Source organism: Phacochoerus africanus, chromosome 9 (assembly GCF_016906955.1).
Source record: "Phacochoerus africanus isolate WHEZ1 chromosome 9, ROS_Pafr_v1, whole genome shotgun sequence".
NCBI classification, from domain to species: Eukaryota; Metazoa; Chordata; class Mammalia; order Artiodactyla; family Suidae; genus Phacochoerus; species Phacochoerus africanus.
Window position 1 is genome coordinate 48711218 of NC_062552.1, and position 14824 is coordinate 48726041.

The 14824-nt window shown below is 51.8% G+C and overlaps 1 protein-coding gene across 1 annotated transcript; it reads right to left on the reverse strand.

The window, feature by feature from the left end:
* Positions 1–1635: 1635 nt before the first annotated feature.
* Positions 1636–8615, reverse strand: CRABP1 (cellular retinoic acid binding protein 1). The gene is made up of 4 exons (XM_047795566.1): positions 8266–8615; positions 7548–7726; positions 5470–5583; positions 1636–1922 (listed from the first exon to the last, which is right to left on the reverse strand). The coding sequence occupies exons 1-4, from the start codon at positions 8333–8335 to the stop codon at positions 1872–1874; spliced, it is 414 nt and encodes a 137-aa protein (XP_047651522.1). The 5' UTR covers positions 8336–8615; the 3' UTR covers positions 1636–1871.
* Between the last annotated feature and the right edge of the window lie 6209 nt (positions 8616–14824).

Here is a 14824-nt window from a genome sequence, read left to right on the forward strand (position 1 = left end):
AGATGGGGCTCTGGGCTGTGGAGGAGTGAGGAGTCAGGTAAAGTGGTCCTCATTTAGGAGTCCCCATCATGGCGCAGTCTTACTAGGAACCATGAATCTGACTAGGAACCATGAGGTTGCGGGTTTGATCCCTGGCCTTGATCAGTGGGTTAAGGATCTGGCGTTGCCGTGAGCTGTGGTGTAGGTTGCAGATGTGGCTCAGATCCTGCGTGGCTGTGGCTGGCAGCTGTAGTTCCGATTAGACCCGTAGCCTGGGAACCTCCATATGCTGCACGTGCGGCCCTAAGAAGCAAAAACAAAAAGGGGGTCCTCATTTACATGCAGGTGGTGACGCCTGGGCCTTAGGTGTCTGCCCCATCAGGGTGTGAGCTTTTGAGGATCACTGTCTTCTGGTCTTGTCCATGCCTGCTGTTGGTCAGCCAATTCTGGCCTGGCTTTGCCAAGAAGCCTTGTGCCTAAGATGGCAAGGAGAGAGGTCCAGGAAGCCAGGCAGGAACCTAAATGAGGGCAAGAGCGATGGTGGGGCCCACAAGTTGGCAAAGGGTATACATTCCACTTAAAAAGAGGGGGAAGCTGCCAAACCAAATGTTGCCCTTGAGTGATGCCAGATTTTCCTAGTTTTCCCTTAAGGAAATAGTCATCCAGATTTTCATGTGACATCTCCTGATTTTCCAATGTGAAAGTTGGCAACTGTGGATTATTGTCCTTTTGCACATTGGGATCCATTCTCTGCCCAGCTATGTCCTGAAGGGGTGACTCTTATGGGCAGTACCCTCCCAGGTTCCCTCCCTGTCTCCTCACCTCCCCTCTCTCTTGTTCTCTAGATTCCAGATGGGTTTGGCTAGTCAGCAGAATAGGTAGATCAAAGACCAAAAGCTGGGAAGTCAGGATATTTGACTCCCTTGTTCCAAGCCAAAGAGACCCCCTGCAACCCCGCCCCCCCCATATCCTCTGAACCCCTATTTACACACTCTGGGGCCATGGTTTTGGCGGTGACCGCATTTCTCTGTTTACTGTCACAGCTCCTGCATAGTGGTCGCTCTCCTGGGTGATAGCTCTTGTGGTCTGGTGACCCCTCTGTCTTCATGCCTGGGGAGTACCAGCTCCCCTGCTGGTCTCCGAGTGCCTGACATCCTTTGTTGGTTCTCTTCATCCAGTTCATGTAAGTGCCTGTAAATAGTTCCTTCATTCTGAGCTGTTCTCAATTAACACTTTTGAATGTGCCCTCCCTTTCCTGACAGGAGCCACCAAAACACCAGCTACTTCATTAAAAAAAAAAAAAACAAAACAAAACTGTGGGAGTTCCCTGGTGGCTCAGTGGGTTAAGGATATGGTGCTGTCACTGCCATGACTCTGGTCACTACTCTGACAGAGGTCCCATCCCTGGCCCGGGAACTTCCATGTGCCACAGGTGCCACCAAAAAGATAAAAAAACAAAAACAATTCTGAAGTCCACATACACCTGGTTCTGCAATCTGGAGCCAGTGGGAGGGAACCCAGCTCACAACCCCTGCCATAAGCTCCAAATGCTGGACCTCAGGCAGAAGCTGAAAGCACCGCACAGACCAACAGGTCAGCAGGTACATCATGAGCCTGTATCATAACTGAAGAGGTAGTTCACAGAAAGAGAAAGTCTTGAGATGTGCACAACCAGTTTAATGACTGATAAAACCATCCAGATGCCAAACTATGGAGCCCAGGGACACAGAGGCACGAAGCCTTGGGGGAAAACACTAGAGCATTCTCATGGGGAAAACGGGATCACCTACAGTTGATACTGGGGAAGAGGAGGTCCACTGGCAGCTCAGAACTATGACATTCCTCAGGGGAACATGCATCCCACCCCCAAAGCAGGAACAAGCTGGCCGCCTTCACTCCCGAACATAAATTCTTGTGCAGACCACATCATCGGCGCCGAACGTCTGCAGAGAAGGAAAACCAATCAGTGCAGATGCCTGTGCAAAAATGCTTAAAGCATATCACTAATAAGGCCACTCACTTACTGCCCCGTTAAAAACTCTTTGTAACCGTCTTTCAATTTCCTGTGCCGTGCGTTCATGCTCAGCACTGAGGGTTGCTTTGATTTTTGTTTTTTTTCCCCCATAAGCTCTGCATTGGCAGAGGCAACTGGGGGGGTATAGAATTATGCTCTACGCAGTTTTCCTTTGCTTCTGGAACCTGAGAAAGCTGACCTAACTAATGCAAGTTTCCTGGCTTTAGTTTTTTAAATTAAACTAAAGCGGGGGAAGATGACATGTTGGATATGTCTGCAGCAGTCCTGTCTTTTTTCAAGTGACTTCAAGAGAGCAGGAGGCCTGGGCAGCGGGAGCCCTAGGGGCTGGCACTGATACCAGCCAGGTGGGGTATGGTGTAGAAGTGCCTTCCAGGAAGCAGCTGTCCAGCCTGGGAGATGCCCGAGACATTGTATAAGTAATACTCAAGTTACCTGCAAGCTAGAAAAGCCATCTCAGTTGCAAAAGCACAGGGTCAGGATCCAGACTGAGCTCTGTAACTCACAGCAGGGTAAGCTGGAGGCAGGCCTTTGGCCCCCTGGACAGTTTGGGGGTGGAAGAGGGAGGGAGTTGAGGGGTGGTGTGCAATTGAACAAGATGATCCCATGTTTCTTTCCAGCTACAATTCTAAGGTTCTTTGTGTGTTTGCAGGGGGGAGAACACGGATCATCCCACACATGGAGGAGGATGGTTTTCTTCTGGCCTCTAAAATGTTATCACTGTAAGGACACTGTTTCAACTCTTCCCCAAACTAGCCATTCCTCACAGGCCCATCCTCCTGGGTCTCTCAAAGGCAGTTCAAAGAGAGAAAGCACTGTTATATGTTAAAAAAAACTTTTTTGCCGTGATACCCCATCTGTGGATTGACCAAGGTATGTTTATTTGCAGACATACATTTTTCTGTGGGAAGGCCTCTATGTTTCAGATTGTCACAGGGCCCTGAGGCTCCAGAGAGATTTAAAGCCCTGAATTAAGAGCTTGAATATACTTGCATCTTACCCTGGGCCTTCCATGGGTCATGAGAGGCTCTCAGAACATATGCTGGAATATTATTCTAACGGGTGTTTCAGGGAAATACCAGTCATTAGTGATTATTAAGGAAGCAAATACGCATCGCCAGCCTCCCCTGATCACACTGGCACGGCTGCACCCCTACTCCCTTTCCTCATCAGTGAGGAATGCAGAAGGTTCTGGATGCTGGAGGAGGGGGAGGCGGGGGGGGGGGGGTCCCATGGAAATTCACCTCTCAGATGTCCCCGGCTCTCAGAACCAGACCGGTTTTCCAAAACCCTTCCAGCTCTACGGCCATGGAGTGTCAAAAGGAATGCCTAACTTTGTGGATTGGATTCTTTACCTGTTCTGGAGTGACCAACACCCCACCCAGGCCAACACATGGCTGCCCAAACCAAGAAGAAATTGCTGCCTGTCCAACCACATTTGAAATGTCCTTCTCAGCCTACAAACTAAGCTGAGAGGTTCCTGAAAAAAAACTCTCTGTACCATGTGCTGGAAGGGTTTAAGGGAATATACTCAATTTTCAAAAGAAAGCAACTGGAGTTCCTGCTGTGGAGAAATAGGGTTGGTGGCATCCTGGGAGCACTGGGATGCGGGTTCAATCCTGGGCCAGTGCAGTGGGTTAAGGATCTGGTGTTGCCGCTGAAACTGCAGCTCGAATCTGAGCCCTGGCCCGGGAATTCCATGTGCCGTGGGGCGGCCGAAAAAGAAGAAGAAGAAAGAAGGCAACTTACAGCCCAGGGGTGCCGGGAAAGCCTATTTCAAGTTAACTAGTTATTACCCTCTTGTCATAGGGAGATAGCATCTCCCTGCATTCGGATTTATTAGTGATAATAAGCCTTGGAACAAAAGCCCCCACTTTGGATCCCAAAAGCCCAGAATGAATGCTCCCTCTGAGGTTTCTATATACATCTGCTGAGCCAGGGAAGGATGAACGGGTAGGGCTGGAGTGGAGAATTTGGAAGCGGTGGAGATCTAGCAGCATTGGGCCCATGAGCTGGCTGCTCAGATACTACAGAGCTGAATAAATTCACATCTTCTCACAGAGCAAACCCAGCCTGCTTAACCCTCAGCTGCACTCAAGGACTTGAAAATCATCTCCCTCTTCGCTCTCTCTGGTACCAGCGAACCATAAGTGCCCCTTTTCTCTTCCATCCCCTATGTCTCAGCCTCGAATTGCTCCCCCAACCCCATCAAATATTCCCGCCCTTGAGACAGCATTAACCAGGTTGTAAACGAAGCCAGTCCTTTCTCTTTGACAAAGAAAATAAGTGAAATCTCCAAGCGCAGGACAAGAGGAGTGAGAGAGTGAGGCCAAGCCGTCTCCATTAAAGTAAAGAGACGGCTCCATTTAGGGTCTTCTTGCTGCAGAAACATGTAATTTCAGGGTTGAGAGGGACCTCTGGGGATCAGACTTTAGCCCAACCCTTCATTTTATGGCTGGGGAGGGACGCGCCATGCCCAGGTCACACGGTCCTGGCCGAGCATTCCTTGCCACCTCCTTTCCCAACGTTTCTGGGGGACGTTGGCTAAGATGGGGCGGGCATGCAGCCTTAGAGGGGAGACTTTAACACACGCCTGATGGAGAACAAAGGATATGGTTTTCTGGTTATCCACAACAGCTTTCCCCTTTCCTAGTGGCAGAGATGGTGATGGGGCGGGGGGAGTTGTTACAAGGAAAGCGCTTGGTTGGTTCTGAAAGACGAAGGGAGAGGGACAGGGAGCTGTCCTTTCCTCCCGGCCCTCCTTTGCCCCCGTATTTAAATAAAGGGGAATGGGCGGTGTGATTAAACTACGGAGGCTTCCAACTTCAAATCTATTTCTACTTCAGGTCTATAGGCTTTGCCAGATCTATTTTGTGTGGCCAGGGATGATTAAAAGGTTTCCATCTGACGACTTGTAAGGTAGAGCCCTCCGCATTGTGTAAACACTCAGATTGACTAATTTCCTAAATCAGCATCACTAGTCTGCCTCCGGAAGGCCATTGGAGTTTATCAGGCTTGGAGTAAAAATGTTCTTTAAGGCTTCACGTGCTGCCATACAAAATTTCAGAAATCTTTCCCAGGCAGCAAAATGGGGAATGAGGAGGGGAAAAAAAAAATCCCTCTGTAGAGTGAACCCTGGGACTTCACAGGGCCCAAGCAGGCTGGAGGGGAGGCTGGCTCATGCAAGTCAAGTCACCGCAGGGATGCATGGGTTTGCAGAACAGCGGCCACGGCAGGCAGCCGGTCTCTGGCCCCTGCTCTGCCTTCTGGGCCGGGTGCTCTGGTCTCCTGCCAGCCATCTAACAGATTCCCTCTGACCTAAACTGTCATCTCAAGCTTTCTGCTCACATTTTAACCCAGGGCCAAGGGTGTCTCTCCCTGAATAGGTGAATGATGATGATATTTGTGCGGTCGGCCACGAGCATCATCTGGTTTCAGGGTCGGGGGACCTCACTCACCAGGATGAGCTCGTCGTTGGCCAGCTCACGGGTCCAGTAGGTTTTTGGGCCATCCCCCTCAAGCAGAGTTTGTGTGCAGTGGATCTTGTTCTCATTCTCCCAAGTGGCTAAACTCTGCGGGGCAGGAAAACCATTAGTAACATTAATTACAGTCTTGGCAGCGGGAGCAGAGACAACAATGAGCATGGGAGAATAATTGCTGTGCAGAGAAGCAACACATGGTCCCTGTCAGCAGGGCACAGAACCCGCTCTGCTGCTCCTTATCGAGTCCAAATTCAGGGGGTTGATGGCGGATTCTATGGGTTATAAATATACCTTGTATTACACACACACACAAGAGTAGCAAAGCCTCAGGCACGCTTTACACCCCCAGGAATAAAACTGAGAGCGGGCCATGATTCATTTCTGTCCAAATAGACTGCCCCTTCAAGCAATTTGATTCTTTGAGGCAAGAAGCTCCACATCAAAACTACCAAATTTTAAAGCAGCTAAGATACCATGTTTGTAACTGAGTTTGTGGCCAGCAGATCCGGAGCTCTGAGCCCTGCATGGATTTGGGGAGGATGCCTTTCTTTCTGCACGCAGCACACAGCCTACTCTGATAAACCTGAGTGTCTCTGGTTCTGAGGATACAAACACTGCCACTTCCCAGGTTACATCTTTCTAGAATTTTTTTTTTTTTAATCTGAAGGGTCTTCATGCCTGGAGGTAGGAGCAAAAGGAGGGATTCCCTGCCATTTTCTCCAGTGCCTGCACAAAGCCAAGTGTTGTACAGCTGGGCTCGAAGGCTGTACTGAATAAGCGCATCCCCACTTTTACTAACACATGGGGCACATTCACTAAAGCCCCACTCTCCAGGCTGTCGTGTGACCCTTTGATTTTTGAAAGAATTCCTGGCTCTGGCAGTAGTCACTGTTGGATGTCTCCAAATTGAGTCCTGCCTATAGTCAGGCCTTCTACCTTAGGCTCCCAGACCTTTACTTTAAACTGTCCTGCTCTTTGTTTTTACGGTGTAGTGGCTGGGGGCTCCGATCCTGCCAGCTCCAAGCATCATTTTCAGACTGTGCCAACTCTGGCAGCCAAATATTGCTGTGTGGGCCAGCCTGCTCCTGGGGGACTGTGGTTCTGGGTCCTCCCAAACCCAGTGCCCAGAGAGTCCCACTCCAGATCACACAGGCTCGGCTCAGGAAAAGTGAGAAACAATTTCTCACTCTCTGGAATGTTACTACTTTTTCTTCTTTTCCTTGGGGAGGTGGGGGGAGACATTTTGTCACTTTTTAAATAAGTGGTAGCAGCAGCAATTGTTTTTCCATCTGTCTTCAAGATACATGAGTAGCCAACCCCCCATTCGAATCCAGAGATCGACCAAATGCAATTTTCACCCATCTAAAAAAGGAATTTACAATCCCTTGCTTCAGTCCACGACTTCATTCCTGCGACCCATATGCAAAGAAATACAGAATTCTTGTCCTTTAGGACTGAGAGGGAGCACTTTGTCCATTTCCCAGGCAGAATCTGCCTTGCAGATTGGAATATTTGGAAATATTCCTCCTTCCCTTTAAGGAACCAAACTAAAGGCGGGCAGGAAAGGTGCCGGGAACATCAAGACCGCCGAAACTAGATCCAGAGCGTTCCCAAGGGGCCCAAGGACCCAGGAGGGCGGGACGCGAGAGCTGCCGCACCACCTGCGACTAGAAACGTGGCAGCCGCGCTGCAGGACCCGGCGGCCCCTGCAACCTCCTTCTCTCTCGCCGCCTGCGCTCGCGCAAAGCGTCGCGGCAAAACGCTGCAGAAGCCCCCCTGCAAGGAACGCGGCACAACCCAGAGTCCGCACTATAAGCGCGGCTGTTAGCGCCTCGGGAGGCGACTGATGAGGCTGGGGAGGGGATGGGGTGGGACGTTCTCCTGAGCCCAGGGCAAAGCGGTTGCACAGATCCTCTCTGCAAACAGCCCGTGCATATGCCTTGCAAGGAAAGCGAGCCACAGGCTGCAAAAGAAGACGTAGGTTCGTCTGGCCGCAGCGGTTCACGGGTAGGGAGCGGGGACCCGGGAACGCTGCCCAAACTCTGGTGCCTCACCCTGCACTTGCGTCCGTCCACTGTCTCCTCTTCAAAGCCTTCTCCGACCTTGAAGTTGATCTCGGTGGTGCGCACCGTGGTGGATGTCTTTATGTAGAATTGATCCCCGTCCTGGCGGATCTCCACGTGCGGCTTGGACGCGGCCGCCACGGCCACTTTCCTCAGCATGGCGTTCACACCTGCTCCGGGAAGAATGGGTGCCACACGGATTCGAGTCACGGGGCCTTGCCATCCACCCGCCGTCTCAGGACTGGCCTGGCACTTCCCAAACCCTCTGACTATAGTTAGGGGCCTTAAAAGTGATCCATTCCTCCCCCTGCCCTCGCCCTGATTTTTGAGATGAGAAATTAAGGCTCAGAGAAGCTCAGTGGCTTTCCCTGAGTAGCACAGTGAATTCGTGGCAGAGCCTAGTCTCAAACTGAGTCCCCAAATTTAAATTCCCCGACCCTCCTAGGACTTCAGTAATAATCTCTCCTTGCGATGATCTAGCGCGAGATAAAGGCCGAACCGTCGGGGAAAGCGCCAAGCGTCTAGCAAACGTTCGCTGGACGCTTGGATCCCAGGCTCTACTCGCCCGTTCTCGATGGGGGTGCACCTGGCAATTCGCCTCATCTACGGCTCTATTGCCTGGAGTTGGTCCCGAAAGCCCACCCTCTGCTGGCCCGCGGCACCTCCCGCCGCTACTCCCCGTCGGGGCGCGCGGTCTGCGCCAGCTTACCCAGTGCCTTAAGCAGCTCGTCGAAATTCTCGCTGCTGCGCATCTTCCAGGTGCCTGCGAAGTTGGGCATGGTGACAGCAGTGCCGGCGGAGGGTAGGAGAGAGCAAGCACGGACAGCTGCAGCGCAGCGGGCACACTCCAAGCTGCAAGGCGGAGACTGCAGCTCTGCGCTGAGCCCCGCGCGCCTTGAGTCACCGGGAGAGCGCCCCTAATCCCCCGCCCTGCTCCAAGCCCCGCCCCCAGCCCCGCCCCCGCCCCCCGTGGCCCCTTCCCTGCGTGAGCCCAGCCCCCAGCCTACTGTGGCCCTACTCTGCCCCATGGCGTTCCAGTCTCCTGTGGTGCAGGCCTGGCATCAGCTCTCCTACAGCTTTGGCGGGAGGGGGGGGGGCGCTTCTGCCACCCCCAGGCCACCCACATCCTTCTTTAAAGTAGGTGGGTGGGAGAGAGTTCAATGAAACAAGATTGGCCAAGAGAGGAGAATTACTAAAGTTAGGCGGTGGGGACTTGGAAAATCATTACACTATTCTTGCTACTTTTGTACATGTTTAGAATATCCATAATATAAGGTTAAAATAAGTGAGTGGGGGACCGCCAGAGGATGAGAGCCACTCTTTCCCCACTCCCAGTCGTGCCCTCTGGAGGGTGCCCAGGCCGTCACCTCCACAGCGGATCCTATTCCGCAGCCCCCTCACAAACAGAACCAATGGGCGCCCGTGGCGGGAAAGCCCCAAACCCCACCAACACCCACCTGGGCAAGGCTCTGAGCGGAACCCAAGATCGCGCGAGATTGTGGGTTCTGCACGTTAGTTGGGCGGGAGGCCGCCCAGGCCGCTGCGTACCTGTGAGTAGTTCAAACAGAGTGAGAGTTCAGAGGTGGGGTTCGCTAAATGAGCTCCAGAACCCTGGGTAGGAGCGGCCTATTTTGCCGAAAAGTGAGGCTTTGCCCTTGCGGGCAGCCTGGGAGGGCCAAATGGAGAAAGTCCCTTCTCCCTTATGATTTCAAATATGCGCCGTACCTAATGCCCACTCGGTGTCCGCACTTCCGGAGTACAGAAATACAAATGTTTCCGCAGCTCTCCGCTGCAGACCCGAACATTTCCTTCCAATCTCTTTCGGTTATTCCCCCAACAGTATGCCTTGGCCAAACTGCACAACTCAGGATTCTAGAACCTGCCATACATCTTCCCACCTCTAAGCCTTCGCCCATGCTCTGCCTTCTCCCTGGAATGCCCTTTTCCTCTGCGGGTTAATAAACTCTTGTCCATTTGTCAAAGTCCATCTTTATGCCATCTCTTTTGAAATTCAATGTCCTAATTAAATGTGATTATTTTTCTCTGAACCCACGGGATCCAGGCTTGGTCCTACTGTTTTTAAAATTTTTCTTTTAATGATTTTTTTTCCATCTCTTGTTTAAATTTTAATCTTGCTAAAAACTGAATTCCTGGAGGGCAGTGACTGGATGCTTATCAACTTATCCTCTTTTCTGTAGGCTTAGCCAGGTGGGGCTCAATAAATAAGCATTGATCTGAGAAGGCATGCTGCAGCCCAGCAGGAGTAAAGGGGTGAGGATTCCCGGAGGGCCTACAGTAATCTGTGCTGAGAGCCTGCTGAACATGGCTCTGGACCTCTGGCGGGGCTGGGGCTGGGTCCTGCCCTGAGGCCCTGAGGAGCTGTCTTCAAAAGCAGCTGAGGACAGGAGAGGAGAGTGGCCATCACCAGCTGGAAAGAGGTATGGGCAGGGCCAGCTTTATGGGTGTTAGATCTGTGTAGTCACAGAGGGCCATGCACATATAAGGGCCTGGTGGTTGGATCAATGCTACTGCCATCTTGAAATTTGTAATCATTTTGGGGCAAGGTGTCCTGCATTTTCATTTTGCACTACGTTCACAAATTATGTACCTAATCCTGAGTGCGGGAGGCAGAGGATCGGCTGCTGCAGAATCAAACCCACTTTAGAGAGAATCTGGTATCAGTGAGGGGTCAAAACAGGGGTGCCATCCAGCTAATGCAAGCCTCTGCCCTCCATCCAACACTCCTCCCCAACATGGCCTCTGCCATCTTCAGACCAAGCTGGGGCAGGGCTAGAGCAGGCAGCAGAGGGCAGCAGAATTGGGAGTCAGGACTGTAGGGAAAGCCATAAAGGTGGGCAGCAAAGGCATTGGGTGGGCAAAGGGGGAAGGAGGGGAAGTCATGGTAAAGGAATAGAGAGGATGAAGCCAGAGCAGTCAAGTGAAGGGGCTTTGTTGGGGCTGGCGTGACAGAGGACATGGGTGCATCGTCTAGGCACTGAGCAAGGCTGGGAGCAGGATCCAGGAAGGGGAGGGCACAGCCAGTTCAGCGTTAGAGTTTGAGATGGTTCTTTGCCCTGTGAGCCCACTGTTCCTGTTAATGAAGTTCAGAGGTGGCCAGCGTGGGCAGGAGGGGCTAAGACACCTGATGCCCCAAACCTCATCAAAGAGCACATGGAGGGGGAGGGCAGCTTCTATTACTGGACTGGCTACTGGAGGAACCCAAGAGCCCTGAAGGGAAGCTCAAACACCACCACTGTGATATTTCTGTGGACCCTGCCTCAGGATCCAGGGCAGGGTCCCTGCTGGGGAGAGATCCAACTCTTGGCCTGAGCCTCAGGAGGGACTGGCAGTCACTCCAATCCTCTAAGCCTCCCTGTCCTCTATCATTTCTTCTCTTATTTCACCCTCCCCCTCACCAGCTCTTGCCAACCACCTCTCTGAGCTGGGAACTGGGTTTGGCTTTGCGGATAGTGACCAATCAAAGTCCAAGCTCTATCTTGAGGGTCCGTGGTTTAACTGGGGGAAAAGGGGAAAACAAAAAATCTGTGATCTCCGTGTGGGCTAATAGCTCCGGAGAGGCAGGCCTTTATCGCAGCCTGTTTTGAGCCTTAATTGTTGACCCAAAGGGGCTAAAGAGTGAGAAGATATGATCAGAAAGAATAGGTGCAAAGCCAGGAGCCGTAGAACAGGGCTGCGTGGTAGGGGACCACGTGTCCTTCCAAACAGCTGGAGTGCATTGTCTGAAGGGTGTGAGGCCAGAGGTGAGGTAGGCAGTGAGCAGAAGTCACTCAACTAAGTGCACATGGCCAGAAAGCAGTGCTCCTGGGGGGCACATAGAAGAGTTTTAGCAGAAGTGAGCCATGGTCCAGTGGCATTCTTTTTTGGTAAAGTTACCACAGCTTCGCCGAGAAGGATGGATCAGAGGAGGCAAAAGTTGCCAGAGGTCCAAGGAGGGGGCTGTCTCCTCTGTAGGCGAGAAGAGGTGCTATTGATGGTGGAGACTGGAAGGGGATGGGTTAGAGAACTGTGGTTCCTGAGCCTGTGGTTTGAGCCAGGCATTCAAGCAATGGAGGGGAGTGGGGGGGGAGGGTGCTTTCTAGGATTCAGATTCCCGGGCCTGCCCCAGGAGATTTGAATTCAGTGAATCAGGGTAGGGCCTGGGAAACTGTGTTTGACAAGTTTTCCAGGTGATTTTCCTTGTACAGCCAGGCTGGCCCTGCGATATTCTATGGCTGGCTACACCCAGCGGGGGAGGGGAAGTGGAATTGCCAGGGTGACTTCCCAGTGTCTAGGTTGTGTACTTGGTGGTCTCAGATGCTGCTAAGAGAACACACAGCGTGAGAAGAATCCTGCCTGGGATTGTTGGGTGTGAGTGGCCTGGAGTCATCCAGGACCCTATGAGGTCTGACACTACTGGAGCTGACTCCAGCTCTCACAGTGGAATACACTTTTCTCCCACAGCTTCCCTGGCTTTAATACATAGGGATGGAATGAGGGATGCAGAGAGGCGAGAAGAGCAGGACCACTGAGAGTGGTGGCGAGAAAGGGCTAATGTGGAGTTCCTGTCATGGCTTAGCAGTTAACGAACCCTACTGGTATCCATGAAGACGTGGGTTCGAGCCCTGGCCTCGCTCAGTGGGTTAAGGATCCAGCATCACCTTGAGCTGTGGTGTAGGTCACAGATGTGTCTCAGATCCCATGTTGCTCTGGCTGTGGTGTAGGCCAGAGGCTCCACCTCTGGTTCAACCCCTAGCCTGGGAACTTCCATATGTTGTGGGTGTGGCCCTAAAAATACGAAAGAAAAAAAAAAAGAAAAAGAAAGGGTTAATGTGAAGGACCAGGCATCTGGGCACAAGGAGGAGGGAAATGGAGCCAGGATGGGCCTTAGTAGGTGGGGGGGGAATGTGGCAGGGAGTGTGCCCTCCAGGTCTGGGCATCCTGTGCAGTTGAAGAATGGTCATACCAGGGGCTGGCAGGAAGGCGACGTGGTCAGAGATCAAGATACATCATAAGGCTAATGACGAAAACATCTTTTTTTTTTTTTGGCCCCGCCCACAGCATGCGGAATTTCCCAGGCCAGGATCAAACTGGAGCGGAAGCAGTGACAATGTCAGGTCCTTAACCATTAGGGCACCAGGGAGCTCTGAAGCCATCTTTAAGATGCTGATGTACATTATGAATCTTAAAAGAGGAGCAGTTGGTGTGCGGCATTTCCTGAATCTTACATCTATGAAATATCTATGAAATATCCTACAGGACTGGTGCAGCACCAAAACCACTTTGATCAATTCCACTGAAAGCTCTTGGAATGGATTTACAACGAGATCCTGCTGTGCAGCATTGAGAGCTATGTCAACACAACAATGGGAGGAAAAAGTATGTACACGTGTATGTGTAACTTGGTCCCCATGCTGTACAGCGGAAAAAATTTTAAAAAATAATTTTAAAAAATTCCACTGAAAGGCAATGAGAGCCGTGGAAGATTTTTAAGGAGAAAAGTGATTTACATTTTAAGCAGATTCCTCTGGTGACCTGGATGGAGGATGAATTGAAGGAGAGAGAGCTAATCAGTAGAAACCAAGGAGGGGTTTCCTGCCATGGTCCGGGCAGGAGATGAAGAGGAGGGGGCAGGTTGAGAAATAGTTAGAAAGCAAAATCAGAAGGGCAGGGCTGAGGAGAGGGATATACGTGAGTGGGGCTTCTAGCTTAGAGGTGGCGTGGAAGCTCAGAACCTCCCCCTCCATCCGCCCAGATGGCAGTAGCAATTCCATGGGAAGGTTGTTGAGCTCTACCTTGGATGATATAATAGCTTTGAGGTTCATGGGGACATACAGATGGAACTGTTAGGAAGTACAATTCCATTAAACAACAAGAGGGAGTGTTCGGGAAGGCCTCTAGGATGAGGAATTTCGTTTGCCATGTATGGGGGCTATGGGAATGTAGAGACTGCCTGGTGTGGGAGGAAGGTCTGGGTTAATACGGATCACAACATTTGAATTTCAGGCTTCAGAGTGGAGCTCTGCTGGAGCAGTGGGAGGCCAGGTGACAGGGACTTGGAGTTCCAAATGAAATTTTGTTGACACATTGTTGGGAGGGAGGCAATGCCCTACCTGGGAGCCAAGAAAGGGAGTCAGACTCTGGCCCCTTACTCCTTAGTGCCCGGAGATAAAATTGGCACTGGCAGATTGGCAAAGGTGACTTCTCAGCTGAGCACAGCTCCACACTGTCAGTCGATTCTAAATCTGTGGGATCCCAGCACATTCCCAGGGTGCCCTGTGTATAGGTTGTATGCTCACGTACATGCATACAGTCAGGATCCCCTTTTAGTTTTATTTATGTATTTATTTATTTTGCTTTTTAGGGCCGCACCCGCAGCATATGGAAGTTTCCCAGGCTAGGGATCGAATCAGAGCTACACCTGCCGACCTACACCACAGCCACAGCAATGCGGAATCCAAACCATGTCTGTGACCTACACCACAGCTCACAGCAAGGCCAGATCCTTAACCCACTGAGCGAGGCCAGGGGTCGAACCTGTGTCCTCATGGATCTTAGTCAGGTTCGTTACCGCTGAGCCATGACGGGAACTCCCCAGTTTTAGTTTTGATCTTTGAATCTCTAGAGCGAAAGGACTCTTTTGGAACATAAGATCCACTAAGTAGATTCATGCACTCACTCAGCGTTTCTGGAGGGAATACAGGGGGTCAGGCATGGGGTTCAGATGTGAAGGGACATGGCTGTGAACTCCCAGGCTGCTAGGGAAGATAGATGAGCCGGATCAAGTTTGGAACAATGTGGCATGAAGCACTATGAAGGGGGAAGGGGAGGCACTTTGGGAGCCAGGGGAAGCATGTCTCAGTTCTGGGGCGTCTAAACTTCTCAGGCAGGGTGACGTTAAGCTGAGGCAGGGCTCTGAAGGGTGACTGGGATTTACACAAAGGGGAAAGGGCATTCTGGACAGAGGAAAGAGCAGAGGCAAAGGGCCCGAGCCAAACAGGGCTCTGAGGCTCCTTACAGCTCCAACAGGGAACAGACTGCAAGGAGCTTGCTCTCCATGGGAGACAGGTGGCCTCACCTGAGCATCAGGGATGCCAGAGTCCAGGCCAAAAGTGGGTGCCGTCAGCTGCCTGCTGATGGGCCTGGCCAATCCCTGGCTTTTCCTCCCCTGATGTGGATTTCTCAGGGGCCTGGGCTGGGGCCTGGGCGCTCTTTCCAAGACCCCTTTGTTCTCTGGCTGGCAGCTCTTGCCTTCGAGGACCCCCAGTTAC

Bases quoted from the DNA above. Each gene is read 5' to 3' on its own strand.
- CRABP1 (XM_047795566.1), bottom strand. From the start codon at position 8,335: ATGCCCAACTTCGCAGGCACCTGGAAGATGCGCAGCAGCGAGAATTTC. The intron at 7,727-8,265 runs GTAAGCTGGCGC...TTCCCGGAGCAG, and splicing joins CGAGCTGCTTAAGGCACTGG to GTGTGAACGCCATGCTGAGG. The intron at 5,584-7,547 runs GTGAGGCACCAG...CCTGCCCCGCAG, and splicing joins TGGACGGACGCAAGTGCAGG to AGTTTAGCCACTTGGGAGAA.